The 12590-nt window shown below is 43.1% G+C and overlaps 1 protein-coding gene across 1 annotated transcript in view; it reads left to right on the forward strand.

Moving 5' to 3' along the window:
- LOC119334853 (trafficking protein particle complex subunit 13-like) overlaps positions 1-2435 on the forward strand; it is a 6414-nt gene extending 3979 nt beyond the window's left edge. The window contains exons 9-12 of the mRNA XM_037607309.1: positions 431-547; positions 1184-1228; positions 2003-2101; positions 2195-2435. Of these exons, the coding sequence (XP_037463206.1) occupies positions 431-547; positions 1184-1228; positions 2003-2101; positions 2195-2215 (282 nt within the window). The 3' untranslated portion in view covers positions 2216-2435. The remainder of the gene's footprint in view (positions 1-430; positions 548-1183; positions 1229-2002; positions 2102-2194) is intronic.
- Positions 2436-12590: the final 10155 nt, after the last annotated feature.

The raw sequence follows: 12590 nt of genomic DNA on the forward strand, positions 1-12590 counted from the left end.
CATGACATCCTTGACCGACCGACTCTCTGGCTTTTAGTCTTCCCAAGTTCCTGTTTTTGTCTGAATCTTCTTTGCTTGGATGACAACCCATTTCCATCTGCATCTCAAGCCTTTCCTTGGTTAAATCTGTCACCGGGGAACTTGTATTACATCTGCTACAGTGCCTTGTACACTTGAGCATGCTGGCAAGAACTTCTGCTGATCTTAGTAACATTATCTGTCAAGTTTATATTTGCTGAACTAGATAGGCATCTGACGGTTTATATTTGCTGAACTAGGATAATAACCACATATTTTATGTATGATATGGTTTGAAGGCTTGAATCAGTCACATGTCTTTTTACTCTTCTCATTTTTATGTTTGGTGATCCATCACCATGTATCAGCGCACAAATTGCTATAGTTGTTCAATGTACATTATTGTCTCCAGGTCAATCTATGCCTTACAAATCAAACAGAGAAAACTGTTGGCCCTTTTGAAGTATTTCTAGCTCCAAGCGTATCTGGTGAACAAAAAACTGTTCTGGTCAATGGATTACAGAAGCTGGTTAGTTGCTGTACTTGTATGTTTTTAAATCTTTATGATGATAGATTGACCTGATTTTAGCTTTTCATTAGAACATATTTTTGGTTGCGGTGTTCGACAGCTTCTTAAATAATTGTCATGTGAAAATTATGATTGGTATTCTGTTTAATTTGCACATCAGTATAATCAACAATCCCGTGGTTTATAGGTTGCTAATGTAGTGTGTAGACATGTGTCAGCCCATGTGGTTCTGAGTTGGGGAAAAGACAGTGTGTCCGACCAAGGTTTTATCTTTGTATTTTTGCTTTCATGCTAATGGCCTCTTAGGTCAGTAATAATTTTACATCCTGTTACTTATTTCTGATGTACTCCCTCCGTCCGAAAAGACCTGTCCCAAGTTTGTCCCTTAAATGGATGTATCTAGCACTAACTTGGTGCTAGATACATCCATTTGAGGGTCAAGCTTTTTCGGACGGAGGGAGTATGTGATCTAGTAGTTAGAAAGTTTAGATCATCAAACTTGTTACTTCTCTAGTTTTTAATTTAATTAAAAACCAATGAAATTCTCAATGTTGAGTAATCTAGGTTGCAGCTAATCTCGACGAATATAATGCTGTGTCAGTATGTGTTTGACTTCTCACTGTCGGTTGTGCACAGGTTTTGCCATTAGTGGAGGCTTTTGAGTCCATCAACTTTGACCTGGTGAGGACACTATGAATAGATTACTTGTGCATATATACATCTTGCTTGTCGTTGAACATAAAATATATGTCTTTTGGTGTCGCATAGTTTGAAAAGTGATAGTATTGATGTATAACCTGTCCTCTTGGTGGCTCAGCAATTCTAACTCTGCTCCCCTAAATCTTTATCGACTTTTCTCATTTCAATCACTGTACAACTGCACTTTTGTATAGATGTAAGACCTAGGAATTGAAACGACTTGGCATCTGCATGTCATGGTGGCCGTGGAACCCTCCCCCCTAACCCTATTTCAGTTAGGAAAAAACGAGATAGCGATAAGAGTTAGTTTCCTTCGAATGAAATATTATCTCCTTTAAGTTAGCGATTAGTTTCTTGGGCCATGAAGGCAAGTATTTTATTCCCTATAAAATGGACACCATGTACTCATTTGTAAGTAAGCAATGAATCAGTCAGAAGACACAAACTGTAAGCCTCCTAACCTCTCTAATCAAGCCAGGGATTAAGCCCTGCCGATGGCTAGACAGTGTCATATCCGTGCCCTCCAGAACTTTACCAAGTTATTGCACATGACACTTCATGGATGACATTGTTACCGGATCTTTAGCTTGCATTTCATACAAGCGTCCTTGAAGCGAAAACATCCATTCGATCATCAAAGTCAGTAGGATGTTCGTTAAGTCGGTTGCAAGATTGTGATGCATTTATAGTTACTATTTTTCCGGCGCCTTATTTGAATGTGAAGTGTAGTAACTATATCTGGGTAACCTTGTGTAGAGCATGGTAGCTACTCAACTTGGCGTGCAAAAGATCTCTGGAATTACATTGTATGCCGTGCAGGAAAGGAAGTACTACGAACCTTTGACAGATATAGAGGTAAAATTTAGCAACTTTGGTGTCAAGTTCGTCTCTTCATTTGCCGAAGCGAATGGTAGCATTTTTGTTTGTTGAACATTGATCGCTTTGCAGATTTTCATCGACGCAGAATAGAACACCGCATCCACATCGGGGGACCCGTTGGACGTGCTAGATTAGACCTTCAGGGCGAACCATATTCTCGTTGCTGTACTTCTGTTTATTGTACTACCGATTTCATCATGTTGTAATTAAGCACACTTTTTATATCGAAAGTAATGCATCCGTGCATGTTCGTTGTGTAATTGTAGCATAAACTGGCTGAGTCAGGCAAGAAAGGATTTTTTACCTTTTCTGCATTTTGTCAGTGTGTTTTGGGTCGGGCCAGGCCGGGCTTGGGCTTCAGATTTTGAGTTCCAGCTTTACCAAGCCTGGTTCAAACTCAACACGACAAGAAGATTGATCAGGTTTAGTGGGGAGCAACTAATTAACGAGCGCTCCTTCGGAAGCCTCGCAACGATCAACGCCACTTGGCGCGCTCACAGCCATTCGTCACGTGTCGTGCTCTGGGCGCTCCCTCTGGATTTTGTTTTTTTTATTTTTACGCACGCGTTTTCGGCTTTTTAAAAAGGTTTTTTTCCGGGTTTTTTTGATGTTTTGGTTTTCTACCGGTCTTCCCTAGCTTTTCGAGCTATTTTTTTTCGAAAAAAATAATTTTTTTGCATAAAAAAATGCATTTTTTTTCGCGAGAGGCACGGTTTTGCTTCCGCCAGAGGCACAGTTGTGTTTTCGCGAGAGGCACGGGCGTGCCTCTTTCGGAAAGGGAAAAAAATGCGTTTTTTGTTTTTTTTTTCTTCTTTCGTGAGAGGTACGGTTTTGCTTCCGCCCGAGACACGATTGTGCTTTCGCGAGAGGCACGGGCGTGTCTCTTTCGGAAAGAAAAAAAAACGCATTTTCTATTTTTTTTCTTCCGCCAGAGGCACGGTTTTGCTTCCGCTAGAGGCACGGGCGTGCCTCTTTCGAAAAGGAAAAAAACGCGTTTTCTGTTTTTTTTTCTTTCGCGAGAGGTACGGTTGTGCTTTCGCGAGAGGCACGGGCGTGCCACTTTCGAAAAAGAAAAAAAAACGCGTTTTTTGTTTTTTTTTCTTTCGCGAGAGGCACGGTTTTGCTTCCGCCAGAGGCACGGTTGTGCTTTCGTCAGAGGCACGGGCGTGCCTCTTTCGAAAAGGGAAAAAACCCGTGATTCTGGTTCGGTTTTTTTGTCGGTTTTTTTCGTCCGGTTTTTTCGTGAAAAAAAGTTCATCAAAACCTATCAACATGGGATCTAGTTTTGAAGATCTTGACGCGAGGAATCCAATGACGAAAGCGGTTCGAGATTTGGACGCACGGTTTAAGAAATAAAACATTTTGAATAAACAGATCTACAAAAAAAGGGAAAACTCCCAGGTTGCGACAAGTAGCGCGCTGTTTCGGGTTTAGTGTCTGGGTCGACAAATGGGGGAGTAGTCCATTACCATGGTATCCAAAGGGCGCCCCAATTTGTCCAATCTTTTTTCTTCGTTTGTACTTCTACTTCTATTTTTTTAGCAAGAACAGTACGGAAGACCCCTACTGTAACTCTGATTTTCTATTTTTTTGGTACTCCCTCCTTTTCCTTTTAGTCTGCATCTAACTTAGCTTTTGTCTGAAGTCAAAGTATCTCTATTTTGACCAAATTCATAGAAAAAAGTATCAATATCTACAAGGCCAAAGAAACATCTTTAGATTCATTATGAAATGTAGTTTCATATTATGTATATTTGGTATTGTAGATGTCGATATTTTTTATACAAATGTAGTAGAAAACAAAAAATCTTCCTATGATCAAACCAGAAACACTATGAAGATGCAATACGGTTTAGATCGAATCGTTACCTACTCCGAATTACAGCGGAAGAAGAGTTGGTGTAGATCATAATTGAAGTTCCTCGAACCGTTCACGAACTACCCCTCAAACCGAAGACCAAAAGCATGACTTCTCCAGAGTTTGCAAACATACAGTCTTCACGATCCGGCAGTGCTTCATCGTCCATAGTGAGTCACCGTCGGAGAATTAGAGGGATATGGTTAGAACCACATTGGGCTTCTAATTGAGGACTAGAGAGGATTAGATCTAACTTTAATTAGATCAAGTAGAACTAGAACTAGAGGAGGCTCTAAAACTTGTATATATAGGTTGAAGGGAGGGGAGGGGCACCACAAGAGGGGAGGAGCCTTCCCTCCTTGCGTCGGCCCTAGGTGGGAGGAGGAGTCCTCCCCCCACTCCAATTCATCCTCCCCTTGGCCTCAAAAAAGGCTAATGGGTGCCACCTTTGCTAGGGCCCTAGGGCCCGTTGATGATTAAACACGGATCTAATAACCCCCGAGACTCAAGTCGGGCTGGAGGGTCAACCCGAGGATCAAAATCTTCTTCAAGAGCACTTATCCGTGATACTTTGCTTTTTGAAAATAATCGTGGGTGTAACACCCCATGCTCAACTTCGATCAAGAAGAAATTTTGCCTTCTGGATCAAAACCACATAATAGATTAGAAGTGTCATGAGCTCGAAAATGCCAAATAGCTTATGTAAAAACATTATGCTTGAACTAAGTCAAGTCTTAATTTGTTCTTCAGTTGTCCTTATAATTTTCCCGCATTAGATTTCATGTCACTGGTATGCGTCGGTGCTATATAAACGGTTTTTAACCCCTTTTCGTGACGACATTTGAAACCGTCGCCAAGTGAGTGTGGGCGATAGGGGGGTCCTTCCCACACGACCCAGAAACCGTCGGGAATAGGCCCTCATGGCACACAGGCTGGGGCAAAATGATCTCATGTGCGATCGAACGTGGTATCGAAACCCAATTGTTTCCGTTCGTATGTACATCACACACGGTGAATCCTAGAAAAAACATTTCCGTTCGTATGTATATCACACACAGTCAATCCAAGGAGTACATTTCCGTTCTTATGTACATCCCACACAGTCAATCCAGGGAAAACGTTTCCGTTCGTATGTACTTCCCACACAGTCAGTCCAGGGAAAATGTATCCGCTCGTATGTACATCCCACACAGTCAATACAGGGAAAACGTTTCCGTTCGTATGTACATCCCACACAGATTTATGTATAGGCTCGTGTGTGATAGATGTAACTATCACACACGCTCTGCCTTGGTTAACCGTTTGCTTTTATCAACTACACCACACATGATTTGATGAAGAAAACTGTGTGACATTGGGCTACCCATCACAAACGCTTTTACTTCTAGAACCGTTTGCAAAGTTCCATGACCCATTTAGCAGGTTTATTAGTTTACAATTAATAATTTCAGTATTATGCAAATTCACATTTCATATCAAACAGTTGTTTGCCAGTTTCATATCAGGCACATAGATATATTTTAACATCACAGTACGATAGCTACCGGAAAATAGCACAATACAACATATAGATAGTTCAACTTCATAAGAACAATATTAGAACAATATATTCATTTCCCTAATCGGGATCATCCAGGCTCGCCTTATCCACCTCTGCTTTCAGTTCAGTAAAAACCTGTTTTGCACTGGCCAACTGGGAAAGTGCCTCCTCCTTCGTCAACACCATCTTAGCAAAGTCTGATTTAAAAAATTTAAGCTCATTCTCTACCTTCCTATTTTTTATCCCGCATATTCAAATATTCTTCAGCGTTGACAACACTTTCTCTAAGCCTGCCTTTGTTCTCTTCCTGATACATGCTCCAGAGCTTTGCTAGGCACATCTTCAAAGACCGTGGCCACTCTTGATCAACCCACTCCAAGTAAGAACACTTTCGTTCATCCTATAATATTTAAAACTAGATCAGTAACAATTGTAGGGAAAATGGGTTTATAGCAACATAGAAAATCACGAATACTTATTTTGAAAAACTGAAGAACAGGTTAATTATGACATATCTTCTCAAAAAGATCAATGTGCAAATGAATTAATTGCTGCTGAGAAAACAACCAAATTCTGGAACATCAGAAGTTATAATTAACTATAACAACGCTACAAGTTCTTACTCATGTACTATAAATAACAAATTGAACATTTTAAGAGGAAGGTAAATATAACTGCAACATCATAATGACAATGTTTGGATGGCAGCAAATTGATACTAACAGGTGTGTACATGCACAAATTTAGTAACATAGAACTAATAGCACTAAGGCCGTCCACTATGTACGCCAAAATCGGTGTAAAGATAACTGTTGCTACATCTCACACCGGTGCCCTGCACTGGCAAGCCGATGCAGCGGAAAAAAATCAGGGACCCGAACTCCGAAGCACCTAGTTGCTCCGACGCCTAGTTCCTTCGTGCCATAAAGATTTAGTATTTTACTGCTTGGCTGCTTGGATGTATGGACAAGTTGGCTCCACAAACTGCTGAAGCGGTGCCAAATAATTTTCTAATGGCACCGCTGATGAGATGGCAACATTTTTAGATACTAGGTATAAACTGTGACACTGTCTTAGAATGTGTTTGGTTGAAGGTGTGGTATGAATGGGTTGGGACCGTGATAATGTCTGAATCACATCTAAAAAATGATTTGTAACAACGAAAGAGGGTCTAACCTTCTCTGCACATGCCAAAAAGTTCCTCCCACTGTTCACATATTCAAACGCAACTAGCTTCATGCATGGAGATTGATGGTGACAAGGAGCAGACAGATCTTCAGCCACCCCACTCCATTCATTGCAACTGATGGTTCTAGGGAACTACAAGAGGAAGAAATGACTCAAATCGACTGCCCGGTAGAAATCCTTCATTCCAAGTCATAGCCCGAGAGAGAGAGAAGAGAGGCATACCCGGGTGGTGAAGGAGTCGTCAGAGGAGGAGGAACCGCTGGAGAGGTCTTTGAAGAAGACCATGGTGATCCCAGCGGTAGGATGCGAGACAGCGAGAGCGAGGAAGCAAGCGAGGAAGCGGCTATAGCTTAGGAAGGAAGCAAGGAAGGGGGAAACAGGGGAAATGTGACATGTGGTCAGGGAGAAAAGGGGGTGGGGAAGGGGGTAGATATTTCAGCGGTAGGCCACATTTTTTGAAATGTGGAGGGAAACTTTGCACGCGGTGCCGCCGGACACCATTCATTTTGAACGATAGTGTGCATCGCAAACGATTCTTCTGCTTTACGTGCATGTAATGAGTTTGATAATTCAAATTTGGGTGGAAATTTCCCCGGGTACGTCATTGCATAATTTAACATCGCTTGCTAATTTAGGCACACAAAAAAGCATACAACACACAGACCAGACTTACTGAATCAAGCAATTTTAGTAATTAAATAGAGTCAGTTGACCTAAACATTGCTCTAACAAAAGACCAGCATTAAAAATAAAGCCTAAGTACGCATAATTTTAACAAATCCACCGCCGCGCCAGCCTATGCATCGCCGGTGTGAGATGAGACGTCAATGACTTGTCCCGGCGACATGCCGCCGTTGGTGGACTCCACGTCTCCCCTGCTGAAGTTGACCGCGTTCTTGTCCTCGTCCTTGTCCTCGGCGCTGCCCTCAAGGTTGTAGTACTCGTAGTGGTGGCTGCGTCAGAGGTCGCGTTGGTACTCCGCCGCCGATTCCTCGACGGACAGACTCTTCTCTAGCTCGACCTGGGCCACGCGCAACTCCTCCTCCCAGCGCTCCTCAATCACCGCCGCCTCCTGCATCTCCAGCTTCTGCTCGGCAACCTCATGAGGAAGCAGGTGCTCCTGTTGGGGAACGTAGTAATTTCAAAAATTTCCTACGCACACGCAAGATCATGATGATGCATAGCAACGAGAGGGGGAGTGTATCTTCATACCCTTGAAGATCGCTAAGCGGAAGCGTTTATCAACGCGGTTGATGTAGTCGTACGTCTTCACGATCCGACTGATCCAAGTACCGAACGCACGGCACCTCCGAGTTCTGCACACGTTCAGCTCGATGACGTCCTCGCCTTCTCAATCCAGCAAGACGGGCGAAGTAGTAGATGAGTTCCGGCAGCACGACGGCGTGGTGACAGTGTTGGTGAAGTACAATCTCCACAGGGCTTCGCCTAAGCACTACGGAAACTATGACAGAGGATAAACTAGAGGGGACGGGGTTGCCGGCACATGGCTTGGTGTTTCTTGATGTGTCTTTGGTGCTAGACCTGCCCCTCTATTTATAAGTTGAGCCTTGGGGTCGAAACTTGGAGTAAAAGCCTCCACAAAGTCGGTTTCACCCGAAAGGCAAGAGTCCTTCTTGGACTCCAGGGCCAGACGCCAGGGTTCCCGGCGTCTGGACCCAGACGCCAGGGACCCTGGCGTCTGGCCCCTGGACTCCGCAAAACTTCCTTTTGCACTTTTCAAAAACCTTGTGGGCTTTCCCTTTTGGCCCAAATAACGTGTTCTCGTACCCAAACATTTTGGGATACATCCGGAACCCCTTCTGGTGAATTCCGGAACCCTTCCGGAGATCAAACACTATTATCCCATATATCAAACTTCATCTCCGGACCATTCCGGAGTTCCTCGTCATGTCCATGATCTCATCCGGGACTCCGAACAACATTCAATTACCAACATACATAACTCATATAATACTATATCGTCAACGAAACGTTAAGCGTGCGGACCCTACGGGTTCGAGAACTATGTAGACATGACCGAGACACGTTTCTGGTCAATAACCAATAGCGGGACCTGGATGCCCATATTGGCTCCCACATATTCTACGAAGATCTTTGTCGGTCAAACCGCCTAACAACATACGTTGTTCCCTTTGTCATCGGTATGTTACTTACCCGAGATTTGATCGTCGGTATCCAATACCTAGTTCAATCTCGTTACCGGCAAGTCTTTTTACTCGTTACGTAATGCATCATTCCGTAACTAACTCATTAGCTACATTGCTTGCAAGGCTTATAGTGATGTGCATTACCGAGAGGGCCCAGAGATACCTCTCCGACAATCGGAGTGACAAAACCTAATCTCGAAATACGCCAACCCAACATGTACCTTCAGAGACACCTGTAGTACTCCTTTATAATCACCCAGTTACGTTGTGACGTTTGGTAGCACCCAAAGTGTTCCTCCGGTAAACGGGAGTTGCATAATCTCATAGTTACAGGAACATGTATAAGTCATGAAGAAAGCAATAGCAACATACTAAACGATCAAGTGCTAAGCTAACGGAATGGGTCAAGTCAATCACATCATTCTCCTAATGATGTGATCCCGTTAATCAAATGACAACTCATGTCTATGGCTAGGAAACTTAACCATCTTTGATTCAACGAGCTAGTCAAGTAGAGGCATACTAGTGACAATATGTTTGTCTATGTATTCACACATGTATTATGTTTCCGGTTAATACAATTCTAGCATGAATAATAAACATTTATCATGATATAAGGAAATAAATAATAACTTTATTATTGCCTCTAGGGCATATTTCCTTCAGCTCCATGGCCACCGCCGCCTTTTCGGACGTGGGTTGCATGCTGGATTCCGAGGTGGCATGGAATATCTTGGCGTGGATGGCCTCGACCCGGGCCAGGGTGACATCGGTGTTTGCAGCCCCCATTGCAGCAGCAGCTGCAGCTGTCTTAGCTGCCGCAGACGCCCTCTCGGCAGAAGCGTCTGCATCAATGCAGATGCGGCGACACTCTCGGCATAGTGGCCACGCTCGCGGTGCAGGCGGCTGCACTCGGGGGGAACGCGACCATCGTACAGGCCTTCACGAAGCCGTCATCTTTGCAAGAAGCGGGTGTGAGAATGGGGATCGGGATTTCTGGATTCGGGGTTACCGGCCCTGGAGCAGACGAGCTGACGAAGCTTAAGGAGGAAGACTTAAATAGACCCGGAAATTTTCATCGCAAACGATTCCTACAAAACAACTATGTGTGATATTGTAGATATTTTTTATTAGCTGTGAAAGACGAATTTGGAGTAAAGTGGCAATGGATGGTGCTTTAAATGTACGAGAAAATTTGTAGTACTAATACAACTATCATGTCAAATTTTGGAAAATTTCAGGGGTCATTTGACCTTTTAAGACATTTATATTTTCTAGCCATTTGATGACCGTAATTGAAATTTGAACTACATGTACATGCAACAGCTAACCATAATGATTTGAAAAGTCATATATTGTGTACTTCTGTGTGATTTAATTCCATGTGCAGTAAATTAGAAGAAATTTTCAAACATATTGGTCTAATGGCTATGACACAATTAAGCATGGAGTGCCATGGCATTTAAATTCCAAAAAAATAAAAAAAGATCAGAAACACATGAAACCTTGGTGATGTACTGTCATGCCACCAAGATGATGTGGTGAAAAATTTGGCATGTTTGATGAAAGTTTGGACACACATCCCTCACAAACTGGAGCAACTCACTAGAAGACTCGTGGTTCCGAGAGGGAACAATGCATGTTTGATGACGAACGGGAGATAGCTTTCTCTTACGGTCTTTAAATTTTTTCTATGTGTAACATGCACTAATACAACTGCCATGTGAAAATTTGGAAAATTTCAAGGGTCATTTGACCCTTTGAAGACATTTAAGTGATTTTCTAGCCATTTAATGACCATAATTCAAATTAGAACTATATGTACATGCAACGGCTAACCATAACGGTTTGAAAATCATATTTGTGTACTTGTTGCGAGTTAATTCTATGTGCAGTAAATTAGAAGAAATTTTCAAACATATTGGTCTCACGGCATGGACACAACATGCATGGAGTGCCATGGCATTTTAATTCTAAAAAATTTAAAAATGATCAGAAAAACATGAAACCTTGCTTGATGTAATGTCATACCACCAAGATGATGTGGTAAAAAATTGGCATGTTTGTCGAAAGTTTGGACACACCCCTCACAAACTGGAGCAACTCACTAGAAGGCTCGTGGTTCCGAGAGGGAACAATGCATGTTTGATGACGAACAGGAGATAGCTTCCTCTTACGGCTTTCAAAAAATTTCTACGTGTAATGTGCACTGATACAACTGTTATGTGAAAATTTGGAAAATTTCAAGGGTCATTTGACCTTTTAAGACATTTAAGTGATTTTCTAGCTATTTAATGACCGTAATTCAAATTAGAACTAGATGTACATGCAACGGCTAACCGTAACGGCTTGAAAATCATATTTGTGTACTTGTGTGTGAGTTAATTTCGTGTGCAGTAAATTAGAAGCAATTTTCAAACATTTTGGTCTCATGGCATGGACACATGCATGGAGTGCCATGGCATTTTAATTCCAAAAAATCAAAAAATGATCAGAAAAACATGAAATCTTGCTTGATGTAATGTCATGCCACCAAGATAATATGGTAAAAAAATTGGCATGTTTGACAAAAGTTTGAACACATGTCCCTCACAAACCGGAGCAACTCACTAGAAGGCTCGTGGTTCCGAGAGGGAACAGTGCATGTTTGATGATGAACGGGAGATAGCTTCCTCTTATGGCCTTCATTTTTTTCTACGTGTAACATGCACTAATACAACTGTCATGTGAAAATTTGGAAAATTTCAGGGGTCATTTGACCTTTTGAAGACATTTAAGTGATTTTCTAGCCATTTAATGACCATAATTCAAATTTGAACTACATCTACATGCAACGGCTAACCATAACGGTTTGAAAAATCTTATTTGTGTACTTGTGAAAATCATCAGACAATGTACATATCTGGTGTTCAAAAAAGAAAATGTAATATCTGGCAAGACAACCGCCCCCCACACGATTGGCACTCTATTTCGCGCCTCGAGGTTTGGAAGGTGAATGGCGGGCGTTATTAATCAGACATGGTTCTGTATTGGGAATCGTCAGCTATTATGTTCACACACGGATTTTGCTGCGGGAATCATGTGTAATTCAAACTACAGTACTCGTAAATTCCAGCGACCGACATGTGTACTATTCCTGTAGGTCTAGATTCCGGCCGCCAATAAATACTACCTTGCTCACGTCGTCCCGCCTGCATTCGCATCTACATCCCCTTGCTCTCTCTCTCTCTCTCTCTCAAATCTCTGCCATGGCACCGTCGGTATGCCCACGCGCCGACGAGGAATCGCCGCCCCCAGAGGACGCTCACTCGAAGAGCAGCAGCGAGGACCCCTACGCGCCGCCGGACGAGGTTGCGCCGGACCCCCCAACTTTGGATTGGTTTTGGGGCCAGTACGATCTTTGTATTTGGAAGTTGCTGCCGCCGGCTGAGAAAGCCAGGCAAGTGGCTTTCAAGAAGGATACGGCGGAGGAGGATGCCAGGTACCAGGCGGCCTGTGAAGCCCGTGATGCCGCCTGGAAAAAGGAGGCGGTGGAGCTTTGGGGGCGGGCGTGTCGTTGTGCGGAGGAGGTGTACAAAGATAGGTACTTCGCGAGGAAGGCCAAATGCGCTAGGCGCCTCATCGCTGCATGGAGGTGGGCCAATAAGCTCCAGCGTACCACCGACGAGGAGCTCTGGTGGGTGCCCAACGAAATGGCAAGATCGTTCGCGC

This window comes from Triticum dicoccoides, chromosome 1B (assembly GCF_002162155.2).
Source record: "Triticum dicoccoides isolate Atlit2015 ecotype Zavitan chromosome 1B, WEW_v2.0, whole genome shotgun sequence".
NCBI classification, from domain to species: domain Eukaryota; kingdom Viridiplantae; phylum Streptophyta; class Magnoliopsida; order Poales; family Poaceae; genus Triticum; species Triticum dicoccoides.